General features: G+C 39.2%; 1 protein-coding gene across 2 annotated transcripts in view; it reads right to left on the bottom strand.

Annotated features, from left to right (window-relative positions):
* Positions 1 to 12,872: 12,872 nt before the first annotated feature.
* The window catches only part of gdf11 (growth differentiation factor 11), a 19,091-nt gene continuing 5,003 nt past the window's right edge, over positions 12,873 to 26,960 (bottom strand). The window contains exons 2-3 of one of the 2 annotated variants that reach the window (XM_026349916.1): positions 18,940 to 19,313; positions 12,873 to 16,157 (exon numbers count right to left, since the gene is read on the bottom strand). In XM_026349916.1, coding sequence (XP_026205701.1) covers positions 15,780 to 16,157; positions 18,940 to 19,313 — 752 coding nt within the window. In that variant the 3' untranslated portion in view covers positions 12,873 to 15,779. Of the gene's footprint in view, positions 16,161 to 18,939; positions 19,314 to 26,960 lie in introns of both variants that reach the window. The other variant, XM_026349915.1, reaches the window with a different exon arrangement.

Consider the following 26,960-nt stretch of genomic DNA (forward strand, 5'->3'; position numbering starts at 1 on the left):
CAGCCTCAATAGGAGAAAATAAACAATTGCATTGGTCCATGGGTGCAGCGGGGGAGAGTGGATGAGGGGAAAGGAGACAGGCCTCCCTAATGTGCTAAGATTCCCATGGATACTTAGTCCTTTTTCTGTTTAGAGGAGGATCTCGTAAAGTACTTCAACAGTGGATGATTTCTCTTTTCCTTTTACTCTGTTTTTATTTGAGGAGAGAAAGGGTGGTATGTGTCAGGGTGATTGTTAGACTTGGGGGGGGTCACATGCACACACGTGCGCACTCGTACACACACACACACGCGCACGCACACACACACACACACACACACACACACACACACACACACACACACACACACACACACACACACACACACACACACACACAGTACAATTTGCTCCTCACTTGTCAAGTGTTAAGTTTCAGAATAGGAGTCTATTGTTTGGGTGTGAAAGGTTCTTGTTTTAGCTGTTTACCCAAATCAAAAGTTCTTCCACCACAAAGGACTGCACAGCCTCGGCCCCCCGTTATGTGTCATTGGAAGTGCTCACAGGTTTATAACTGTTCCCTTTTTGTGTTAAAAAACTATTTCAACCCACAATGTTTGTGCTTCCTGTGAAAGTGTGTAAGACCTAAATGTACACATCATGATAAGACATGTACAGGGAGTTGAATACAAATCAATCGGTCACAGTCACGGTTTATAATCATCAGTTAGAAAAGTGATTTATGATATTTATGAAGAAAATGTCTGAACTAAACTCAAAAGTTTTCAACTTGCTAGGTGGTTGATTACTTTTTGTTGCATCAGTGTTATTAAGGTTTTGATATGTTTGTCTACTAACTGACAAACGCTTGTGCAGCTGCAGGCCTGATGACTTTTGTCTGATCCTGGGTAAAGGAAGGAAAAGTGTTTTGTCCTGGATAATTAATAAAACACAAGTTTTCACTTTGTGAAAATGCTGTTAGGTTCAGATCACAAAATGGTTTTATTTGAAAAAAGAAAAAGAAAGAAAGTATAATAGTTTTGGAAAAGCACTGACAGTTATGTCTTTCTGCTTTAATGTCAGAAAACTAAAACTTTCTGCACACTTGATTTGAAGGAATTCATTTAGTTCTTGCAACTTGCTTTGCTAGGTGGATACCAGGAGTTTTCTGATTGGTTGTTGTCTTATTAGATTACTACTAATGTGATACGGTAGCTTTTGCTATGTTGTAGCTTATTGTTGATTCTGGGTGGTTGCCACATGGTGGCTCTTAAGGACAAAGCCCATGCAAGAGCAGAAGTACAAGGATTAAGGGAAACACTGCAAAGTTAAAAACATGAAAAACTATTAACAACAAGTAAGAAAAGCACAGGCTACACCAAGTCATTCGCTGGAAATGCTCTGGGACTCTAGTGGGAATGATGGGCTTGATTTATATAGGCATGAACATTAATAATAATAATAACGATGATATATCATATTTATCCTTTAGAGAAATTGTTGTTGGACAGCAGACAGAAAATATGATAATAGCTAGATGACAACGCTATTATGGGGTTTCTGTTTCCTTGGATTAGACACAGAAACCACTTATTAGTGACTTGTGAGAATCTAACTAATTACTTTCTCATTAGAAAACAAGTCATAACTCAATAAAGGTTTAGGTCAAGTACAACATAAAGTCTGATGGACATGCAAAAGTATTTATATGCCTGGTATAGAGCTTCATTGTAGCTTTTTTGCCTATTACAATGCGTCCCTTTCATGTTTACGTTTTCACTCTTCTATGTGTCCTCTGCTGTGTCATGCTTGTTGGGTGTAGTGTATCTTTGTGGTAGTTGCAGACGTTGTGAAGTTAGGTGTGGTACTACCAGCTCTAGTGAGCCGAGAAAGAAAACTTGTATGTGTGCGTACGTGTGCACTGAAATACTGAATCAGAGGCTGCACATGGGTTGAATCAGGGAATGGTAGTTTTGATCCTTCCAGAAATGTTAATGTAAGTCAAAAAGTAGAATTACAGATCCCAGAGTTAGAGGAGTTGAAAACATATATATTAAAACATATCATTGAGTCACTGTAAACATTTCACAGCAATTTTTTAATCTATGAAAGACAGAACTGTTGTGTTAGCCAACCTTGCTAAGATTATTTCGTATATTGTTTTTTGCCGTTTGTGGCTCTTGAGGTTTTTCCATTATCTTTACCAATATTGACCTATTTTGCTCTTCGCCAACACCTGCTTTTTTAGTTACAAATGTTAAATGTTTCACAATACCAAGAAAACAAATGCGACAACAGAAAAAAATTGACTGTATCAAAGGTAACTGTTTTCCTGTGCCAGTTGAAACCATAAATCTAGTCCTACAGACTGAACCACAACAAGATCATCATAGCAAACCACATTTTAGAAAAATGACTGAAAGTATGCAAGTGTGTAATGAGCTTCTGTGGTATAAAGATTTGAACATACTTTGTAGAGCTTAGCAAAACAGGCAAGGTTGAATGACACAGATCATCTTGTTCTCAAGCTGATATTTATCCTATTTTAATTACTTAATAGAAAATCTGATTTATTATAGGCAAACGAAAAAAAAAAACACAACTTTATTCAGTAGAAATTGAAAACTTTCAGTCTCCTTCTCAATGCAGGTTATCTTCCCATCTCAGAGCATTTAGTAAACACTCGGCTTAACTAAAGGGAAGAGTCATGTTTCATCTGCTGTCGAGAGAAGACAGGAGAGGCCTGTTGGTCAGTTTCCCTGCAGCTGGATCAGGTATGCAGGAAAACGAGACTAATATAGTTAAATGATTAAGCAAGTAAATCATTATTGTTGATGAACTACTGGCAGCTGGTGGCAGGAATGTGAAAGACCAGGAAATTGACTTTATGGAGCAAGTTGATAAAAAAAATGCATTTAAAAAAAAATGGGACTATGTGCAACCCTAACCCTAACCCAGGACAACAAAAAGCACCTAAAATCTTCCCTTTACTATGGTAAGTTGAGAAAGCGTCTAAGTACATTTCTCAAGAATAAACATTTTCAGGTTGCCAACGTTGCATTTGAAAGCATCTATTCAACCAGGAAACCGTATGTTGTTAGCCTCAGATGACTGTAAGCTGACACTCTTGACCATACCACAGTAGTGTATACCACACACTTTTATCTTGCAAAGTTTACCAAGTTGTCATGCATGTTTTACTACCAGACATGAAACAAGAAACATGCACGATCAAAACAAACATTATAATGGGTTAACTATTAAAAAACTATCATGAACTGCCTTCCTGAATTCAGACTTCTCAAACACCAACATTAAAACAACATCCATTAAATGCTAGATTAACTAAATTATCATCTACTTAAATCTAGACGCAAATGAGGCTCCAGAGGCTCTTTCTTTGCTACATTAACCTTATTGGCATTGGGTTGTAACATCTTACATTTTTATTACTTTTCAGCAACACTGCAGTTTATGAACCATCCAAAAGGCACGGTGCATTTAATGATGAATGTTGTTGTTACCTCGCACACTCACTCTTTAAATATATATTTTCTCATTGTTCTGTGTTGTTTTAATGAAACAGTGTGTGAATTTGTTAATCTGACAAAATAATCCAAGCCTCATTTTAAGAGTGTTTGCACAATGTAGCAGAACTGTCTAAAGATAGATTGTCTCGCAGTAACGCACTGTGACACTTTCACATCCTCATTTTAGATGATAATGACAATGAGATCATGGACATTTGTAGGGGCCGGAGACCAGACCAGTGAGTTGATGGGTGTAATGGTCTTACTCTTCTCCCAAGGGAAAGTTTTTAGAGCAGATGGTTGCCTCAGTGGGAAGAGTTGAGTGTCAGCTGACAGTAAATGATCTTCTCAGCAGGGAACCAGCATGTTATAGCTTGTCCTCGTAAAGTGATAAACAAGATTGTACCAAACTGTATCGAAGGATGTGACAGTGCTTCTGATTTGATCCACAAAGCGATCAGGGGATCGGTTGTTGACATTGATCATTCAACCGGAGAGGAACATCTGCTGCTGCTATGCCAAGTCGATTAGGCAGGAGATGATCTCATCCCAGGAAGGTGAAAGTCTCAGCTGTGTTCTCAGTGAAGAGAGGGGAGGATGAGTGTTTCCTGCCACGATTAACGTCAGAACCTCTATACTTAAAGTTTTACTTGTCACAAAGTATCTTGAGGACGGTGCCCCCACTCCACTGCTGCTATGAGTAAGCACTCTGCTGGTCTCGCAGTGTTTTGAGTCAGTGGGCCGGGTCACAGAGATTTCATTCTCCGGTCTGTTATTAGCTGTGCGGACCTGTTCACATTAGGAGTGTTTTGGGTCAGTAGGTCAGAGGACTGGTTCACCAACACCTGGGGGACACAGAGTTCATCACTCAGAGAGCCATTAGGAGCAGAAGGCTGGAGCCCGACCAGTGACAGACAGGCATATCACTTCCAGCTGCAATGAGAGGTGATCAGTGGGAACACACATTGTATTTGGAGGCTTGATTTTGCAAATGTCTGTACGCGTGTTTTAGAGTGTCCCGGGGCAGATGCTCAGTACAAACAAGGAAGTTTTCATTGTTGATTTTGGAGCAGGATTGTTTTTTTTGAGGAGAAGGAAAAGGGGCAGATTCAGAGGTAGGGTTGATGAATGTGTTGATGGTGGCATTTTGATAGGGGTAATTTTGACCTGACAGGGCCCAGGCTCTCTCATGAATCAAAATGTGTCAGCCAGGCGCTGGAGATGGAGGGCCGCTCATTGTGGCTCTGACACCCATGTGAGGGGCCGAGGCTGCTGGGGGTCAAGTGTGACACCCCATTAGAACGATGTTGATTTAGTGTGGCCACAGCGCAACAGACCTCCTCCCATGGGGTATGGAGTCGTGTTTGAGCGAGGGGGTGGGGAGCACTGCACACTGGACACAGAATAGGGGCCTACTGCTCTTCATCCGCAAGGTCGTCATCTGACAGCTTGCAAATCACGCACCTACATCGAGCACGCCACCCCACCCCCGTCTTTAATTTTCACCCCGTCGCTGCTTTTCAAACATTTCTGTAAACACAATGAAGCACTGGGTGATTGTTTTTTGAGGGAGAGAGACATAGAAAGAGACTGTTTCTCTGAATCTAGATTTTCTTTTTCGAGATTCGTTTTCAAGGCGGGGGCTCAATTTTGGTCAGCTTCCTCCTCAATGAACCCAGTACCCCTGACAGAATAATTCTGACCTTTGACCTTTGATCTTTCAATTTCAAATTGTTTTCTGCAATGTCAAGATTACTTCTGACACACTGCAGTTGCGTCCTCAGTTCAAGTGTAAATTGTTATTTGGTGATTTTAGGAATCTGAGTTAAATGTTTAAAATCACTTTGTTCTGACATGATTGTGAAATATTAACTTTTTTAAAATCATACTTTATTTTGTTTCAATACTGTTTCAATGAGGTTAAACTTAAAACACTTCAGCCACATTGAATAGCATATCAATTAATCAAGTATGTCAAACTACACATAATAATATTATAGTATTTTTCATTACACTTTGTGGTAATACTTTATCTCTCTGCGCACACTCTGTCAAGCTGTTGCCGGTTGTTGGTCAGTGGTTAATACCACAGTGTCTAACATCGATTTCGACAGATACACGACACATGTGAATAACTTGTCTTTACTCAAAGTCTGTTTTTTTTAAGTTGTTTTAAACATGTGGTTATCTGACGGACAAGTGTGAAGTGATTGATACAAGATCCACAACAGTTCATCAGCATCAGTAAAAAAGGTAAATTTAAGTAAAAAACTAATTTTGCTGGATATATGCTCATAATTTATTGATATATTATGTTGGCTAAAGTTACTTTATATAAGGATTATGGATGTTAGGAAGGTTCCATCCACAAATCACATGAACCAGTTTTTAATAAGGAAATGTGAAAACTGAATAGTGAAAAGCTATTTGAGACCAATTTAAACTTTGACCTTTTGTTGTACTGCCCCCACCTGGACAAATGGCTATATTACATATAAAGTCTGCTCTCTGCTACTTTATGCAACATTTTGCAGGGCATTGAGAAACATGAACTTGAAGTAATAGTATTTGACTGATAATTAATATGGGCATTGTTATTTAAATGTATAAATTTAAATACTGCCACACAAACCGTTTTAAACCATTATGATTGATCACCTCCATTATACCTTTTATTTAGGCTGCTTGACTGATTCATTCAAACCAACTCTAATTTCTTCTTTGTTATTACATTTCAGTTTTAATTACACTAAAAAAAACACACAATTGTAAAGTGTCTGTTTTAATTTCGGCAACCACTTGAATTTGATTACGTTCAGAGGCGTCTATCAAATGTCATGGCTTGTCACCGCGCAGTTTTCCTTCGTCTATGCACCACACAAAAGACATTAAATAACCCTTTTGTGCATTAACCCACCATGCACACCTAAATCGAAAATGATAAATTAATTGATGAGTAATTGACTAAATGACTGAATAAGAACTTGCATAATTCACTGGATAATATATATATATAATACATATATATATATATATATATATATACCAGACCAGACCTGTCCTTCCCACTCTCATTCTGTCGCTGAGAAGCGCAGGCACATGTGCACACACATGCTCTCCCACCCTCCCACACAAATACATAAAGAAAGGTGGAGAGGACCATCTGTCTTTTCTGATGGTACTGATGTAGGAAAACAATTAATACCACAACACTTATCAGCTGTTTTCATCACCACTGCTGTGTGTGATAATTAAAATTTCATAAGTTGCAAAAAAATATATTTGTCACCCACTTAATAATAAATCCCTGTTGCCGAGAATGAATGATTTATGAATGCTGTTATAGCTGATGTCACAGTCCACTTTTGTTGCCTTTGAGATTTTACTCATTAGTCTGAATAATAACTGTCACTAATTCAAGCTGTTCTCGAATGGCTTTTTGAATTGAAAGAGAGGGAGAGTGTGAGCGAGAGAGAGGCAGCAATAGAGAGCAGAGAGGCCTGAGAGATTAACTCCAGTGAGCTCACTCTGAGAGGCCCAGGAACGGCTGAATATTGTTCTAGTGGTGGGGAGATGGAGGGGGGGCTGAAAGGAAAAAAATCCCTATGCAGCCAGAGAAATGAACTTGATGATCTCAGAGGGGCGGGGGGAGGATCACCATTCCTTGCTCCTGACAATCAAAATTAGATTGGCCAGCACTGTGTCAACACAAGCCTCAGTTAAGGCATGGCACGGGAGGGAGGGAGGGCAACCACCCCAATCCAACCCCCCTTCCACCCCCTCCGTGGGTGTTTGAGAGTTTGCCATGTGAACTATGGAGACCCCACAGTGCCTTTCACTGACTGCTCAGTCCTCAAAGACATCGACAACCCCTTTTTTATTGGCCAGCACTGTAACCGACAGCATCTCTGGCCTGAGTTCTGTATTTTGGCTTCTTGTTATTGCTGTTTTTACTGGCATGTTTCATCAAACTCAAAGTCTGCAATGCTGGGATTAAAATCTGCATGAGCTATAAAATAAAACAATATATAGACTATATTTGTGAGCAGCAGAGCATTGCTTAATTCATTTCTTCGTTTCAGTTTGTTAGCCTTTCATTTATCCTCTTCACATTTCATCCTTATAATGTCAAATGAAAACACACAAACGAAACGCGTCAGGCAATATCGAAGTGCTAAAAGTAAAAAAAGAGTGAATCTAAAAAATATATTTAGACAATTACATAACTTTTGCAATTCATCCTATACTTTAACCAAATGAGAAATAGTAAATATCAAAAGCTATTTGGTGTCAATTTATGCAAATATGATTTATACAAATAACAACTCAACAACAAGCAACAAATAGCTGTTCACTTCTACGCTGTATATAAGACAAGTGTGAGCCAAGCATGACAACATAATACTTCCAGCAATGTGAAACCATCATGCCTCCGTTCCTCAAGGTGTGAAGGACTTGAAGTGTATTTATAAAAAACTTTATTTTCTTGCACATTGAACATGGATTTGTTTGAAGAAGGGTGAAAACTGAGTTGATCAAGGGTTGTTTTTGGAAGTTTGATCATTGACCTGGAATATCTCAGTGTTTTCAGCCCTACCACACTAGAGAGGGAGTGCAGCTGTGTCCTCATTTAACCTTCCTGTTTTTTTTGTTTTTTTGATTATAACTCCCAGTGAATTTTATCTGAATCGACTTAACAGAAGAAACAGCTGCTGTCAGTGTTTCACATTATAGAAACAGAGCTTCCTGATGTTTTTGTATTTGTGTCTTTTTATTAGTGTGTTTGTTCTCAAAACCATTATTTACCTAATGCCATCATTAACAAGAACAGAACTGCAAGTGATATTTCTGTGCTTTAATATTTAACGACAGTCGTGCAGCGTATTAAAGTTGTTGCTGCAAACACGGGGCAGATTTAGGATTATTAACAGCACTGCAAGACGACAGCGTGGGACAAAAGGTTTTATTTTTCGCTGTCGGGCTGATTCCTGTTGTTGCCAAAAGGGAGATGTCCGACTGACTTACAAGCAATCGCACACTGCTGTGAGGAGCATTCAAAATAAGTGGATGGAATGTGCAGTGTGCTGTGTGTTGGCAGAGGAGACGTTTTCAGTCATTGTTAGGATGATTCACCTGTGAGAACCAGAACCACAATTCATTTTGTACTTTTTTCACTGAGATAATGGGGACGTTTTTGGTTTGGGCATTGCTCATTCATATATCTTTCTCTAGAATATTTCTAGCTTGAAGTCTTTCGAATTTAAATGACTGCAACATCTTCAAAATGTTGTTTGAATAAAAAAGCACTTTGCTTTTTTTTGCAAGATTCATGCACACAAAACTACCCACAAATATCTGCCCTGAAAGTGCAAATGAATGATAATTAAATAAAATATAAATGATAATGAATACAATATTCTTAAATCAATTCATATTTAATCACAACATTAGTAATGTTTTATATTGTTGTAATAAACTTTGATTAAAACATATTTCAACAACAAAGAATCAACAAATATTATTTTGTATGTTATGAACACATAAGATGATTCTTCACTTTCAATGCACCTTTTAATTATCTCATTACATTTTTGTAATTTCTTCTTTTGCTAATGAATTTATTTACCTCTTATTTATAAATGAGACAGCCTCACTGCATCCAAAGTAGACAAACAGCAAAAGACTGAACACATCATGATTAACAGAGCAGGTTTAAGACCTTGACTGCTCCCTCTTCAGGCCTTTAGCTGTTAGAAAGGAAATCCTTGAGGGAATGGGTGGTCACCTTATCCTCAGGTATCCTTTCAAAACCGTGGGACGTTACAGCAACATGTCCCAGCAAGGCAGGCAGGAGTGTCGGCCAGGCCCACCAGACCGCATTTCACCACCACGTATGATGGAGCCAGCAATCATCAACTTTGAACCAGATGGTGTGCTGGGAGCACAAAACAGTGACAGCTGTCATTCACAGAATGGGCTGCGACGCTGAGCCACTTCACAGAGGAGAAAGAAAATCGAGTGGAGCCATATGTAGATTTCAGCTGTGAAATGTCTTCAGAAAATCAAATGCGCTGGTAGATTTAACGTCATAGGGTTACTTCCCCTGCACTGTTTTTTCTGATTCTTAAGAGATTAAGATGAAGATTTTCTTCCTTCCTCTGCAACATCACTTACACACAAAAGGCACATATATAAAAGAACAGAATAAAACTATGAAGATGATCTGGTCACATCAGATAGAGATAATAGAGACAGACAAAGAAAACAGACACAGGGCACCAGTTACAGGTATAAGAAGCAGGGTTTCTTTTGCACATTAAACAACATGTGAGCTATAAAAAGAAAGCAGTACACTGATTCTTCCGAACTATCCAACAACAAAACAAAAACACATCATTTATTATTGTTTTGTTACTCAATAGATAATAAGAAATCAGTAATAGGCAACGTACATCCACTGGGGGAAAGTAACATTTACTCCAATATTATATTTAGATAGAAACAAACAAACTCCATTGAGAGGGATATAGTACTTTTTACTAGATTACCTTTACCTGAGCGCTTTAGTCAGTATTTAGAGTTTGGTTTATACTGTATATGTAGAGCTTATACAATATGTATATATCAGTAATTACGAGCAGAGGTGGACTGATTAATGGGTTAATAAAAATTAAGTGAGCAACTGTTCTGATACTTGCCAAAGTATTTTTCATGCAACATTGTGAAGGTGTCACTGTGAACTGACTTATTTCTAATTTTTTGAACAAACCGAGCAGTCAAACAAGTAATAAAGAGTTTAATCCACAAATTCTTCCTCAACAAAAACAATTGATAACTTGCGGTCTTGTAGTGTACACAACTAACAACTTTAACTAACTTTAAACATCAGAATCTGAATCATTTGCCGAGTATAGAATAGAAAAGATGATAAAATGACATTAAATTGAAATGTGTGCAGCTATGAAGTAGGGAATGAGGTATACAGAGTACACACCAGTGCAAAATGGACAGATCACATTAGCAGCCAATAATTCTGTTGATTCAATGTGTAGGAGGTAAACATGTAATAAAGTATTTAAAGTGACAGTGCAGAGATTAAATGAGGGGAATGTGACACAAAACTGAGTGAATATGATGTCATGCACAACAAGAATCGAATAATTGAATATATAATGGAACATTCATTCTTAAACACACACACTTTCACCTGAGTAGGACTTTTACATGCAGGACTTGTGATTTGACTGACGACTGTGCGGCTGCATGGACTCGCTTTATCTCGCTACTTGTGTCTCCGCAGTTTATTTTATTGTCATGCGAGATTCTTTCAGCCCGTACTAGTGTGTGTGATCTTTTCTGAACGGTTCCCCTTCGGCGAGTCACTGAGACAAACAAGAAAGGTGTTACTGAAGACTGTGTCCAGCAATTCAAGCTCTTGAGAACTGCCCCCAATTCACCTTCTTTCTTAACTTTTATGGCTATAATTGCCATAAAGCTTCTCACAAATCCTGACAGCCCCCACTGGTCTTTCTTGAGGGCTTTGTAATATTCCCATTGTACTGTACTCTTTTTTTTTTTGTGCACAAGTGCCTCCATGGCATAATTTAGTGTTTATTTAATGAAGCCGGGTCAGAGTTCATCATGTTAGTAGTCTTAAGGCTTTGAGAGCAGCATTCAGTCTCTACCACTTCATGTCCAACTTGTACAACTACTCCTTATGTGCCAAAACAATAAAAACATCCATCAATGTCCTCCCTTGTCTTTGTAAGGCGAGTATGACTGATGATGTGTATGGCACATTGATGTACTTGAGAGGCAGGGGACTGTGTGAATGTTTGTTTATGTCGAGTGAGGATTTGTACAAAGGTTTATGTCACTGCTGGCATCAGTCTCCTCGAGCTTGTACTGGGTGGTCTTTGTGTTTGCAACCGTAAAGAACTTTGCTCTCGCTCTCATTTATCCCCTATTGATTCTCTAAATTAGGCTGATGAGAGGCCTTCCTATCAGGTGGCATATTAATTGGGTCAGGCTGGATCTTATATGAAATCCAAATAATGGTCGACCCGAACCCAAACACTAAAGCTTTGTTCTCTGAATGCTCTCTTTCACCAATTAGCCTCGCGGTGAATCTGCTTCCTGCCACCTCTGCTGCCTGTTACTGTTTTCCAAGAATCAGGATGCCCCAGCTCATGTGTGTGTGTTAATTTTTATTTTTATGGGAATTTGCCTACTTCTACTACTATCTTGGGGGAGTTTAAATTCTCCAATTAAGAACTTGGTGCATTGTTACAACGTGATTCCAGTGGAGAGGAGTGGAGAAGACTGTTTGATATGATGAACCAATTTTACCTAATTAAAAGGGAGAAGCAGAGGTTAATAAGGGTCATTTAAGTTCAATTACATTGGTTATGAAACTTTCTTTTTGATTTCTGGTCAAACCTTTTTAGAAGTGCAATGTTTGTGAGCAAAGTTCTTATTAAATACCAGCTTCAAACCTGTGACTTACTAAATCGAAATGTGTGTTATGAAGTAATGAATTCAAAATCTAATCAAATTCAGAATTCAAATCAGTTGATAGGAAAACCCAGTAGCTGTGTTCAGTCAAAAACAATGAGTTATTTTGTTATGTTAACATAACTCCCTAAATTAATGGTTTTATGAGCCATTTATAAAATTTACCTGCAAGACTATATATCCCAGTTATTTTAAATTGCACAGAACCAGTTCCATCAACTGTTTTTCAAACACAGCATTGAAAGGTAGACAGAGAGGTTCACTTTTCTTAATCTTTGAACATTGCAAGTACCAGATTTTAACTAAATTACACTAACCAAACATATGTTAGCATAGCACTGTAAACAATTGTCATGTAGAAAAACAGTAGTCTGCTCTTAGTTCTAACATGACTTGCAGAAACGATTTCCCAAAATGCTAAAAATATTTTTCAGAATGCATTGTTTTCTACAGTGTACTACTGTTTTAATGGGAAACAGTATATTAAAGTTGGCAATTTCCTTACAGCATTTTGTTACATTTTTAAGGGTTGACTATTATTTTTAATGCATCATATTGTTTGTCTCCTAAAACACCTGTTTTTAATTTTTAAAGTTATGTTACAGCTCACATTGCCTCAGTGATATCCTATTTACACTACAGATGTTTCACAGCATTTTCTTAAAGTGTTTACTACAGCAGTGTTTAAGTTTAAGTTTAAATGGTTCAACTTGATTGAAACAAACTAGTCAAGGCAAGGCAATGGTGTTTGCTGTTCAGAGGATTGCTAAACTAGAATCAGAAGGAAATAAACAACAAATCCCATAAGCTAAATAAATGATTTATTGTACAAAAGAAAAATGACGTAAATAAACAACAAAATGCAAACATAACAATCAAACAGTTATTCATATGCACAACCGTTAAACTACAAAGTTGGGGTGATGTTTTTTCAATTACACAAAGAACGGAGGAATGAAGGGGGAAAGCGAGGAAACATTAGAAGCGGTGAACCTGTCCAAAACTTCATAAATGTCAACATTTGGGTAGATATTTACATAGAGATTTCTTCCTCTCATATATTTCTATGAAACACTCTCACACATACCAGTATACAAACACCAAAGTTCAAAACATAACTTCTCAACAGCTTTAAAGATAGATGTGGGCACAGCTAATTATTTCTTTTGACCACACATTACCAGAGCCACTACCATCAGTTACTCCGTCAGTACCTCAATCTGAACCTGAGATCAAGGGGTCTCTGTGGGTTTTATCTACATCTTCAGGGGGGATGTTGAGATCTTGTTGCTTCAATGTTTGTAGGAATTGAAAAAAAAAAAAGCAAGGTTTTAGATGCTGAAGTGAGGTAGACAGACTTTGAAATGCTTTGTAATTAATATTAATAAATAGACAATTGACCAGTTGAATTATTTCCCACCACTGCCCCTTAATCCTCCCTTTGAAACGCTCTAGCGTATTCCTTCGATCACAGCACGTCATCCTCTACTTTGGCTATCAATCCCTGGACTCTCCTCCGTGGGTGCTTTCGCTTAAAATAAACACAAAGGCAAAAACGTGTCTATGCAAGACAGTGAACACATCGTTCAAGTCAAAAGGACGTGGTCTCTACCTAACGTGGTAACAGGTTAAAGTCGGTGGGTGGGCCATTTCCAGTTAAAGCATTCTGTGTTCATTGATCCAGAAACTTGTTACACACATGACTTATCACCCAAAGTGGGCAAGGAGGCCTTTCAGGCCACTGGTACAGTACGTCCAGGTTCCAGATTGGATAGAAGTATGTGAGTGTATGGACAGGCCCCCGCTTCAGACAAAAGTCGGGAAAGCGTGATGGTATCAAAACGAAGTGATAACCTCTCTAGTTTATGGTTTATCACCAGAAGCTTGAATAGTTTTTTTTTTTTTAAACCTATTCTGTACAAGCTCTCTTGTGCTTGGTAAAACACAAAAAACACTTTACCTCCTCACGCCATGAACGTCCCATAGTGCAAAATTTATTGTTGGTAAGGTAGAGTGCCCCCGAAAAGGTTTTTGTGCCCCTTTTTTGATATATACATATGTCATTTATATATAATGTCAGAAGGCTCTTCCTTTATCCAACAGCATAGTGCTTTCGTTTACAACAAGGATATCTTTGCTTTGACATCCAGGAGACAAAGACAGACTTCAAGCATACTAATCTACTCTGTGTTCAAGCACTAACAATATTTTCTCCATAATGACAATGATCATACATCTGAGGTTGAAGTGGATGGGAGCATTTCACAATGCAATCAAATATGCGTTGCTAAAATAAAGTCAGTGGTTGAGTTACATTCTCTTGATTTTTTTTTTTTAATTTTGCATGTTATATATGTAGTTTGTTGTGATTTATAAAAGCTACTAGTTAAGAGTACAGTACTGCAGTTAAAGGAATTTGCATTTTCTCCTTTCTGGAACTAGCACGGTGTATGAATTGGTTTTACGGTGTATTGTCAACACAGATATGTACATTGCCGTAAGTACGAGTAAGCTGTAAACTTCTATGCTTAATACTGTAGTCATACTGTAATCATCTTAAGCTCAGCAAGTCACTCAGAAGTGTGAACACTTGAGCATCCTGACACCCCTTGTGTGTTTTATTTCAGGTTATGGAATTTGCTGTGTGTTTCTATTACAAGCTCAGTCCCAGGCCTCTTCAAGTTATGAAACAGTGCATTTACTTCTTTGATTTAAACATTTAATGTGGACGTTTGAAGTGAATTTTTCTTTGTTACATAAAGACAATGTCATTTGCCTTCCTCTTCTGCCAGACCATGACTTCAGAGTGCACGTACGTTACAGTTCTGTTTCAGACTTTAGTTTGTGCGTCAAAACTAAATCTGTATTCTCAACTTTTGAGGAGTGACTCTATTTATCCACTTTGAAATAGTTAAAATGCTATAACCTCTTCTCTCCCTTTTTCCTTTTTGAGTTTTACAAGACTACAAATAAAAAAGATCAAAGTACATGGGAAAAGGTTTTGTGGATACTCGAGAATGTCACACCGGGGTGTTATACATTAATAGAGGGTATAGGTTTGGTTTTGGATCTCCGCAGCACTTTACATCTCTATAGCACATCTCTAACAACATCTGTAAACAAGATTTTACTACGAGTATTTCTAATAGTAAACCGTCCTCACATTGGCATGGATTTAGTTCTTTTTGTTAAAGTGATGGATTGCAAAATAATTCTGCTCGTTCCCCTTAAAAAACAATTGTGTGGCTCAAATCTCACCCGTAAGTAAGTGTGTCTGTGAAATTAAGTGTTTTCAAACTCATCTTAAGACTGAAATTACTTTAAAAATATTGTAAATGCTCGTGTCTCCTGTTATCTCAATCCACTAACCTGGACATTTCACAAAGATGCCGATGAAAAAAAAAAAAATCTTTAAAGACCCACAAAACTAACACATACTCATACATAGTTTTGTTTCATTTGCCATTTTCTGAAGCTGCTCCACAAGTACAACCTCTTTAAATCATTTGTAATGTACTGTATTCCCATTACTCAGTCCTTTTTTGATTCATATTTGTTTTAAAACTTTTTTTTTTACAGTTAGAATCAATTTAATTACTGGAAAAATGGAAACCCAGTGGGATGTTTTTGTGGCTGAGCAAAAGTGAAATCTGGTGCCAAGGAGTGGGTTCTGGTGCCAGGGGAGAGCTCCGTAAGGGTTTTCGGGTGGTTTGATGCAATGGTGGCATTACACAAGTGTGCGTCTCCCCCTGCAGCCTAAGAGCAGCCACATCTATCCACCACCATCCCTGGGATCTTGCCGTGAATGATCTGCTGCTTGTCATTGAAGTACAGCATGTTAATGGGGGACATCTTGGTTGGGGTACAGCAGGGCCCTGCAGAGCCTCTGGGATTCGCGTGCTGCACCAGGTGGGTGTGTGGGTATTTCTGCATAAACATATATTCACACTGGCCGGAGCAGTAGTTGGCTTTGTAGCGTTTCGGGGCAATGATCCAGTCCCAGCCAAAAGCCTCAAAGTCCACGGTAAGAGGGTAGCGACAGCAGCGGGACTCTGTAGAGTGCTCATCGCAGTCTAAGCCAAGGTTTCGCCGAGAACGTTTGGTCGTCTCAAGAACCTTCACTTCCAGGAACGGCTGCTGGAATCAGGGGGAGGAGAGGCAGGACACAGAGAAAGAGGTGGTTATAAAAGAACAACAGCAACAACATGGCTACATGTCTGTGTGTTAATCAGCTCAGCATTAAGAGTGGAAACAGAGGAGAGCTAGTAAATAAAGTGCATGTTTGTTCACACAGTTCCTTCTCTTGCATCTGTTTATGATTAGTTTATCAGTGTAATTTGGATGATCTCAAAACTCTGTGTGCAGACTCATTCAGATATGTAGGAGTCACACAGTAATTTCTTCTGATAAATATGTTTGTTTTTGGAACAGGCTTACCAGACCAGATCTTGCTTATGTAAGTGAGGAGTGCAGTATGCATAACGGATTTTTTCTTTAAGGAAGTCAGTTCTCAGTAACACTAAAGTACAACAATCTGCTGGTTTTCTGCTGTATGGGGTTTAACTGTTTAAAGTGAGTTAAAAAAGCCCACAAATAAATTAACTTGTGGATTTCATTTTACAGCAGTCACACACGATTATATTTTAAAAAATGAATGATTGTCAAACCCATTCTGCAGCAGCAGTTTTAATACTACAAACAAAACCAGAACCATACAAAAAAACTATTCCCTTAAAATTTCTCCTTCAATGCAAATTAACACTGGCCACTTTTTTAGGTACATCTACGTCAAGCTCATATTGGATGGTGGAGTTGTACTGCAGTACATCATATTACGAGGTGTTTCTAATGTTTTGCACGTCCTGTTTACAATACAGGGACCAAAACATCAGCCACACCCTACACTCCCAAACGTATTACTACTTACTTACATTTTTAAAGTTGAAATACAATTTGCCATTTGGCTCTGACAGAAACGAGTCTTTCCTAACACCAGTGACTCTACATGCTTGATTTGATGGATGACCCAGTAGGTCATCTGCAGGCTACCATAACCTTGACCTTTTGGGCAAAGCAAGCGGATCAAATATTTTACTCCATCATGTTTGTTTTACAAAGCCTTCCTCTCACCACAGTGATTCCAGCTGCGCTCAACCACTTTTTTTGTGACGCATTCAAAAGAGGAAATAAGCTGAAAGGCCATCGGGGTGAGACCATGTCAGCTTGGCCTTTAGGGCTTTTGTTGCAGAAAAAAAGACCCAGAGGATCAGACTTTGACTCTTTCTTTGCTTGTTGTGTTTTGTTTTATTTTTGTACACTTGCCTGTGTTTTTGATCTTTTCCTTTTTTCTGTTCAAGAATAATATTGCACACTGCTGTGTGCTCAGAGGGCAGCAATTTATTGGCTAAGACACCAGAGCTGACCTCTGATATGTGTTGTTAAGATCTGACCTAGATGACCACTGGGTAAATATTTAGTGTTGCTTAACTGGGATGACTGGCCTACATAATTCAACATTGATGTTGTATGTAACTGTCAGTTGCAGTAACTAGGATTACTAACTAGATTAATGGTTCACAGATGGTTTTGCCTTGAGACTGAAATTTGAACTTATTGTGGTCCCTCATCCATTACATAAGACGTAAACCTTAACGTATAACAGAGTCTAATATGAAAGTAGCCCGAGTGAGTATGATTATACGTGTTGTGCACATTAAAAGGCTCAGAGTTAACCCAGCCTTCATTTCTGATACAATGACATCATAAATAAAACCTAACTCCACCTGCAAGCTTTAACAAATTGAGCATTTTCACATGCACAATGTGTTAAATGTTTCTAAAGAATAAATATGACTCTAGGACACATGAATCAGTATCTGCACTGTGCATGTAATTAAAAGCTAGTTGGAGTTGGAAGACTGGACGTGGTGATGACTAAATTGTGAAGGCTGATCTAAAGCAGCTGTGTTTTCTCTGGATTGATCTAAATATAGAGTGGGGATGAAAAATAGATGCACTGCTTTAATATTCAATGATTGTATTCACTAAAGCCAGTTAATACATTAGGCATCTCAGATTGTATGTTTGTAGGTTTTTCATGGCAGGATTCAACAGAGCACTTGTCCACTGTTGTTTTTAGTCCGTCACTCAGTAACACCTGGTTTAGGGTGAATCAGTCACTGCGTGTGGCTTCATGCTGCTAGTGTGAATATTGCTTTACAAACAACATCTTCTCAGCAGCAGGTGTTTGAATACATTTATGCCTATACAGAAGTGTGGCTGTTAAAGGTCACAATTCACTTTGGCTTTCGTGCCCTTTAATGGTGCACAGTCAGGTGCACACTCAAACCCATCAATATTCTAGCAACAGTCTTTTATTTAAGGATCTCATGGGTCTCATTACTTCTCCTTTGAAAATCTGTATATGTAAGGCACGTTTTATTTTTTTTGTCATAGTACATAATAAAATGTGCTATCCTTTGTTTTATATTGACATCAATGCAACTCTGGTAGCAAATACTTGACATTTATTTAACTCAATATGAAAATAACTGTTGTGTATGTGTGTGTGTTTTGTTTTTTTAATAGTTGTAGTTGATGATGGAGCACCAGTAGCAGCTACACTGACATGCAGTAATAGCAGAATTCATGGTGTTGGCACTGTCTGTGTAGACTGACTGCACTTCACTAAGTGAATTTCATCCCCAATATATAATGATTTGTGACAATTTAGTGCAAATATGTATCTAAACACTTTCCCCCCCTGAGGTTTTTTAAGACCTGGTAGTGGAGAGTTCAGTCCAGCTGTCAGCTGGTTCACATCTACTTTTTTCTTGTGCATTTTTTCACTAATAAATGTGCAAAGTGATGGAAGTGATTCCCTCCCTGCCCCAGGGACAGGTCTGAGGGTCCTTACCAGCCCCTCTTCTCCGGGTCGTAGTGAGGTTACTGCCAGGTCATTGCCGCTCTCATCAAAGGCGTTGATGTCGATTCCCCAGTTGGTGTGTGGCTGTTTGAACCAGTTCTGCAACACATGCTTAAAGTCAATACTTTGCCAGTGGCCGACCCTGGAGTTCAGCTCTATCTTCAGGGAGCGGATGCGGATGTGACGGCTGCCCTGTTCCGTGACGGGCTTCAGTCGGAGGATCTGCAGATAGACAGTCGAGGTCTGCTGCAGCGGCCGCAGATACACCCACAGTTGGGCCTTCAGCACCTTGGTGAACATCAGTTTGGGGCTGAACTTAAAGAAGCAGCAGCTCGGCTTCCCATTCACCTGCACCAGGGGCTCCGCTGTGGGAAAGAGGAGAGTTACATTTAGATTTGTAGTGTAGATGTAGTAGTAAGCATGAATCATGAAGATGACCAACACCTGACACTTGACCAACACAGACAGAAAACTAAATCTTTAAGTCTGTTAAGTCACTGACCAGTCCTCAGCTTTCATCTATCAAATAAAGACACAATAAATTCCCAGAATAATGCATCTTGCTTCAATCAAACCGATTCTCTTGTAGACAAATGCTAATTTTATTTATCACTCTGGGTAATAAACAGTACTGCTACAACGTTTTCACTGTTTCTGTGTCTATGAAATCTGTCATTCTGGCGGTGGTGCTCTTCTATGTGTCTGTTTAGTCATGTGATTTTTGTCGCCTGCAGCAACATCTGCATCATTCACTCCAAACAAGCCACTACTTCTACTTCTGGAAACACTTCCTGTGCACCAGATGGATTTCTTTCATCATTAAATCTCAGTACAGTGCTGAGCACTGGAAACAACAACCTCAAAGCTAACTCTAATGTTTTTATTACAATAACTCCCATCTGCATGGATGGGCTGAGAAATATTTAAGTAAGTACAGCATAACACATGCTATACTGTGTATTTTGTTAATAACTATGATGCTGGGCCACGTAACAGAAAATGATCATCTGAAAGTGAGGTTTTTAAAGATAAAAGAGAATTAACAACATCTTTTAGCAGCATTCATCGAATAAAAACACCAAAGAAATTTTAAATCTTCCTCTAAAAAAAAATAATTTTCAGCATGAAATCAGAGTCATTGGTCAGGGTAGTTTCTAATAGTTACTGGACATAACTGTTTGAGATATTTCTTTAATCTATGAACAAACATTTTAAGCTTTACAGAAGCCTTACAGGGAGCAGTTGACAATGCTGTGAGTTTTTGAAAGGCAGAAATCATATTTGCATTTTTTTTGGATACATTGCCATGAAAATTTTGCACAGTGATCATAAAGCCAAAGACTGCCAGAGCACAGCTCATCACTGACATGTGACAACATGTTCGCCTGTTTTTGTGCAGCAGTGAATTAATTAAGTTTGCTCATACACATTTTTAGCTCTACAATACGCTGCTGTTGTCAGCACGTGAGATATAGGAGGTTTTTGTTCTGTGATGAATATTAGCTGTTTTAAAACAAACAGAAAAAGACAATGTCATTTACAGAAAAGAAAGTCCAAGAGAAGATTATCAGTATTTCTTCCACAGTATAATACAAACCAGTGGAGTGAAAAGTGACTCTTGTAAAGTGTTTTGGTGAGATAAGTCCTGGTGTCTGCTGTTGCTTGGCGTCTGCTCATTTTTACGTTTGTGATTTGATCATGGTTGGAAAAACAGATACATTTGCATATTAAAACAAGGATAAATAATGGTGGCCAGTGGCCAGATGGTAACCTTAGATTCCCTTGGGTCGGACATAATGAAATGGCCTAACCCGACATTACTAGCCAAATTAAAACATCTCAAGTTTTTCAGGGGCTCTCCCTACACCCAAATATATTTGGGGTGTAGATTAAGGGTTATGTCAAAGAACACAGGGAGTCTCCTAAAGCAGGCAGATTTATTCCTGTCATGATCCTCGGGCTCTGGTGTTTCTGTGATTTGCACCACATGTCAAATCTGCACATGGTTCATTTACATAGACCTCCATCTGATATAATGACATCCATCCATTGCATTCATACATTCATTTCCATGTAAAACATTCATTTATTAAGGGAAATTTATTCTGCATCTATCTGGCATAATAATGTGCCAACAGAATACAATAGAATATTTAATCTGCCCATTTTCCCTGAGCATATTGGACTTTTTAAAACTCCAGATTTTAGCAAAAAAATCTTAGTGTTTCTTCATTTATAAAAAAACAGAAAAAAAAATGTTTGGAGCTGTCAATCATTGCTAAATCTGAGGTTACTCAGGCAAACTGCAAATGCTTCCTGGGTCAAAAGGTTATTTGGCACCTCAGCCTAGTTAAGAAATGGGATCAGGGGTCAAAACCGTCAGCCTCTTTACATCTCAGTGGTGCTGGGGAGGGGTAGCCCTAATAGCCAGATTGAGTTTGAAGGTCAAGGTCGACCCCGTGGCAATGGTAATATGTTTATCTTCACAACACACCTTTTCATCAGAAAACGATATGAAGTTTTGGACACACAGCAGCGCAGTGAATCAACCACCATTTGTTTTTGTTTTGATTGGGCTGCAGACCCACCAGACAACAGTGAATTGTTTATCAAACCTTAATTTACCAGGACAGAACACTGCACCAGGCTCTCTTTCACACTAAACAAGTCTTGTAATTGAATTATGGGCATGCATTGGGGGATATGAATTCACTGAGGTACAGATGGACTATCTATTAGAGTCCAGGAAGAACATTGAATAAGGGCCAAGCCAGGGACAGACGTGGTCCTTCAGCTTGTATTTCCAGGGACAGTCATTAGTGAGTGTAAATTATACAGTGTCTCACGCTGGACAAACAATATGTCAATGTTCCTTTTGGTGGGTTGCTGGGGTCACAGCAATTAACGTGAGTGGTGTTGTGTTTGCTCATCAGCACAAAACTGGGAATGAATGATTCGGCAGTTTGCTTGGGGTTTACTAGTGATTACTACTTTTGGATGTTTTTTATCGCCGCAGATGAAACAGACACACACCGGATTCCTTTGCAAACAGTTTTCATTGCTTTTATGGAGTTTGTGAACAAAAAGAACAGTCCAGCCAACGCAGCAAAGCTGAAATGGCTCACTTTCTCGAGGCTTTTCGTGTCAAGGAGTAATGTGAGAAGCGGGGCCTGTGTGCCGTGATCCAGTTAAGACCCAAGTTATTAAACACACATGCACAACATGTGAGCTATGTCATGTTCAACAATGCCTGCATTGATAAGTAAAATCAATTTGTGCCTTTATAGATCCTTTAAGAGTGCAAGTAAGGAGCAAACCATGGAGGATAAATGCCTGCAACTTAATTACACCCCACATCTTGGCTCCACTTGTGCAAAATGAGCAAGGCTAGCTTGTAAAGATCTTAAAACCAATGGGACATTTAATCCCTCTACCTGAACTGATTGCTCCTGCTGCAATAACACATTCAAAAAGCTCATGATTTTATTGCATCTGCAGGTCTGTTTTAATAGCTTAATTTCCTGAACCTTCATTTGGTTATAGCTTGTTGTTTTAACACTCTGATTTCAATAATGCCTGAATTTTGTGTTCAGCATCGCCTTCTGCAGCAATAACACCTCTCTCCTCAGCTAAACCGATGATGAAGATGGAAATAAGTCCCTATACAGGAAGAACACTTCCCTAAAAAGTATGTATAGAGGCTGTGGTTTTTCCAAAGGAAGCAGACTTGTTTGATTTTCCTCCTGGTTTTTCCAGCTTACTTCATTACTACAGCAGCGGGTTTCCCTGTGGTATAGTTGCAGCTTACGTGGTGCATGAATTTTACTGCCAAAAAGCAGCAGGCCTGCAGGTGAGCCCATCAAACATCTGGTGGACTCCCTGGGAACCTGTGTCCCACAGCGAACCCACAGCCTCCTGTACATTCATGTAGGAGGAGACGTACTGAATGTAAAGGTTTATTCACCATGCCATCTGTCCATTTTAATACCACCGTAGGCCATTTTAAATCTAAATGCTTCTAATAACCAAACGCAGTAATGTTACACAGGACTACAAGAGAATTGAGCTTGTTAAACCGATGAACAGATGAAGAGGAGAGGTTATAGAATGAATTGGTAACATGTGTTACCGCTGAGGGCGCCTGAGTGTTTTATAGAAATGTTATATATACAGCGTGCTTATTAAGAGAATGGATGCTGGTTTATCTCGGACCCATCTCTGTCCACTGCGCTCAAAGAAAAAGAAAAACTTCTTTCTTGTAGATGAAGTGTGTGATCTCTGCTCTGTGCTGCTGCTTCCTGCACTTCTCCACTGCGGTAAATTCAGCAACTACAGGTTGTCTTCTGCAACTGCAATCTCTCCACTCAACCGCCACAACAGGCTAAAATACAAAACTTGCTCCTATTGTTAGTTAAAAAAAATAGAGCATGGACATAACTGATTCATGTTCTTGATTTTATGCTTTTTGTTGTGAGGTATTAGCCAGAAAAACTAGCAAGGAAAAGGTATAGTAGATGATGAATTTGCTTCGCGGTGAACAATGGCAGAAAACGTTCACAGATCTTCACCCTTAGATCTATCTCACATTAAAAGAAGAAGCTTTCATTAAAGTTCACTTTTTCATCCAAACTCCTTAACGGCTGTCATGTGCGTATTGTGTGCGTGTGGCAAACAGTTGGAAAAGATGCAACTAAAATGACATGTGGAGAGAAATGGTCATCTATTGTTAATGTCCAAATTGGTAATGCATAATGGTTTAAATCTAGATAGGAGTTTCATTTACATATATATATCTATATTTTCTTTTCGTAATGGGAAATGCAAATGTGCCATTTTGTGGTGAGTGTGTGTTTGAGAGCCTTCGTGTTGAATAATTGTGACTCTAGGGTATCCCCATGCACCTCGGCATATTAATCATCGTGACACGTTCACGACCCTTCTAATAAGACAGGGGCCACAGTGCACCCCCTCAAACATCCCATCCCACCCCAGCCTCACTCCCTCTTTGTCTCTTGGCTAGTCCCAAGGGACGGGAGAGGGTGGTGGGGGAGGTCGGGCTCGAGTTGGCCATGGAGAAGGGGGGTGTGTGTGTGTGAAGTTAGACCCCCTCATTCAGAAGCCCTCCCCTGGGACAACGGCAGGCACAAGACTCCTATTAGGACTGAGCACAGTAGCCCCCCAGGAGTAACAAAAGACACCTCCTAATGCTCCCTGTTCTAGCTCAGTGAACACACACACGGAAACATGCAACCGCACAAAAACGCATAACACGCACAAGCTCCGAGCTGACTGACATCAGCAAACAGACTCGAAGCTCATTGTTTTTTGTGTTTAGGGTTTTATGTGTTTGTATTATAAGGGGGAACGTCTGCAGGACTTCTCCAGCAGGACGGGAACAGAGGATGAAAAGAGCGTGCAGTGAACTGCAATAAGGTGGACAGCTGGACAGCAGGAAGCATGCTGGGGTCTCACTGCTTGGGTGTGTGTGCATCCACACACTCACTCATCCACACACTCACGCAATTACATTAATGTCAGAAGACAATGCTCTGCTCAGCTCGCAGTATACATATACAGAACTTATCTGAATCCGGTCAAACTATCAGGTTCGTCCTTATTGTGATTGAAAAATGTTCAGCGTTGTCTTTTTAAAAGAAAAAGACAGGAGTGAAACAATATTGTAGAAAGCCTCTACTAACATATTAGACGTGTCTGTGGTTATTTTTTGATCACCTGCATGCTGAAACCCCTCAATCAGTTCCTCAGAACGAGCTATATAACATTTTGCTACATGACCGTTACCACTTGTGCATCCAAAACTTACAAATGTGGTTGTAATGTATGAAGATAAAAAGTGTTTTTTCTGAGCTGGGTTAACCCCTTAACAACCTGCTCTGCACTGCTGGTTGGGACACCATACTGTGGACCAGTGTTGAAACTGTTTTTTTTACTACCTACTTAAAAACTCTGGATCTATTTAACAAGCACAGTCAACCCAACATGAAACTCTGCAGCAACATATGGACAATGCAAAATGACGACAGAGTAGAAGTTTCAGTTCACATCATTTGTCAGATCACATCTCCATAAGAAAGACACACATAACAGGTTGTTCATTGAGTTTGTCAGTCACAGAAGCTACGCACAAACTAATGTTCACAGGAAGGATTATAATTTAATTTGCTGCAGGACTGAATTGGTGCAGAACTACACAGTAGTTCTGGACATCTGCTGCAGAGGACAAGCGTGTTGCTCTGTGCACGACTAACCTGGATGTACTATGCTGAGAGTTTTGCTTTAATGCCACTAATTCTTGACTTTGTCCATGACGTAAATAATAAAAACACAGGTGCAGCAAATATAAACAAATGTTTCATAATTCCAAAAAGCATAGAGATGATTATTATTATTCCCTGTGTAGTTGAAAATAAAATAAGATTTAAGATGATTTTTAATTCTCTACTATTTTATGGACTTCACGCCTGCTTTTTTCAACACCTTAAATGTGCAATATTTCTCCATGGAAATGCTTCAGTGTTCTTGAACACACCCCTAAAGCCCTGAAGCCACCTAGATTCATCAGAGCTTAGCCAAAAGTTGTCAGTAAAGACATTACGACCAGATTTTTTCAACCGCCCTTCAGGAAACATTTTCTTCTATACTGTTTCTTCAAGATTTTTCATGCTATGCTTTCCCTTTACGAGCTTCTTTTATTATATAACTCAGACTTGGCTCTTGTCCCCAAAGAAATCACTTTGGCTGTGCATTTTCATAATCAACTTCCTGGGGTGATGTGGGTACAGCAGGAAGCAATACAACCACAGGTGATAAATAAAGCGGGAAGCTGCTCTCCTTTGCCACAGAAAAGGGGCTAATTAAATTTTCATGTAGATAATCATGAGGCAAGCCGCTGTTAATTGTGCTTCTTTCCGACACAGTTGCTCCCTCGTGGGATCCAGAATTATGCCCATGCAGCATTTCCTTTGCTTAAATGCCTCTTAGATTTAATGGGCTCTTCCATAAACTGATCCTCAGCAGCTTCTCACACCCGACCACACAGAGCCTGAACGCATCCATCAACAAATGATCTCCATTTTATCTCTTCCCTCCCCTCCTCCTCGTCTTACTTCCTACACAGATCTTAATTACTGGTGTGAAGTAATTATTTCCTTTATTAGTGAAACATAACATCTGTTTCAGGTCTTTTTAATTGTACCTATAAAACCATTCCATGATTTCTGTCCCTTTAGGATAGGACTGGGCTGCTTGTTGCTCCCTATGGACTCACTCCCTTCTTCCCTCCACCCCCCTTCACGCCTGCGGCATAAGCCGAGATGCGCCTCACTCAAACAGCACAGCAGTGGATAGACTTATGAGGAGAAATGTAGGAGACAACAAATAATCTTGCGCAGCCATGTCTCTAAATTGTCATTAATGCAATCATCTATTCTCTAATCATTATATTATTATTATATTTATGGTAAAACATGAATCAAGTTCCAAAGCAACATATTCCCAGATGCCAAGAGAGAAAGGAACTAATACATGGGAGCGTGGGAATAGGGGAAGGAGTGAGATTCCTGAGGTCCTGGGGAAATTTTGTCCCTGTATTAATAGACTTTGGTCCCTTTGAAATTTTATTAGCCATAAAGTTGACAGTACGTTGTGCAATTTCTACACTCCCACAGACCTTTCTGCCTCAACTTTGTACTCCTTCTTCAACAAACTGGTGATGCCCTTGTGTCCAAACAATTCAACACCAAGGTTTATCTTTGCCTCAACTGATGCCAGCCACTATACAGAGAGAACAGGTGTCATTGTCAAACTAAGACCTCCATGGAATAAATAAATCTATAAAAACCTCACATAGTAGTCAGCTTCCAGCAAACACTGGTTAGTGAGTCGAAGACAGTCCGACTTCTGCTGCTCTGTCCTTTTAGCACTCTCCCTCTTAATTTTTATGGTTCCTGCACCTTCAGGAAATGACCCTTTTATAGGGTCAACACTATAAA

The sequence above is a fragment of the Anabas testudineus genome, chromosome 5, assembly GCF_900324465.2.
Source record: "Anabas testudineus chromosome 5, fAnaTes1.2, whole genome shotgun sequence".
In the NCBI taxonomy this organism is placed as follows: domain Eukaryota; kingdom Metazoa; phylum Chordata; class Actinopteri; order Anabantiformes; family Anabantidae; genus Anabas; species Anabas testudineus.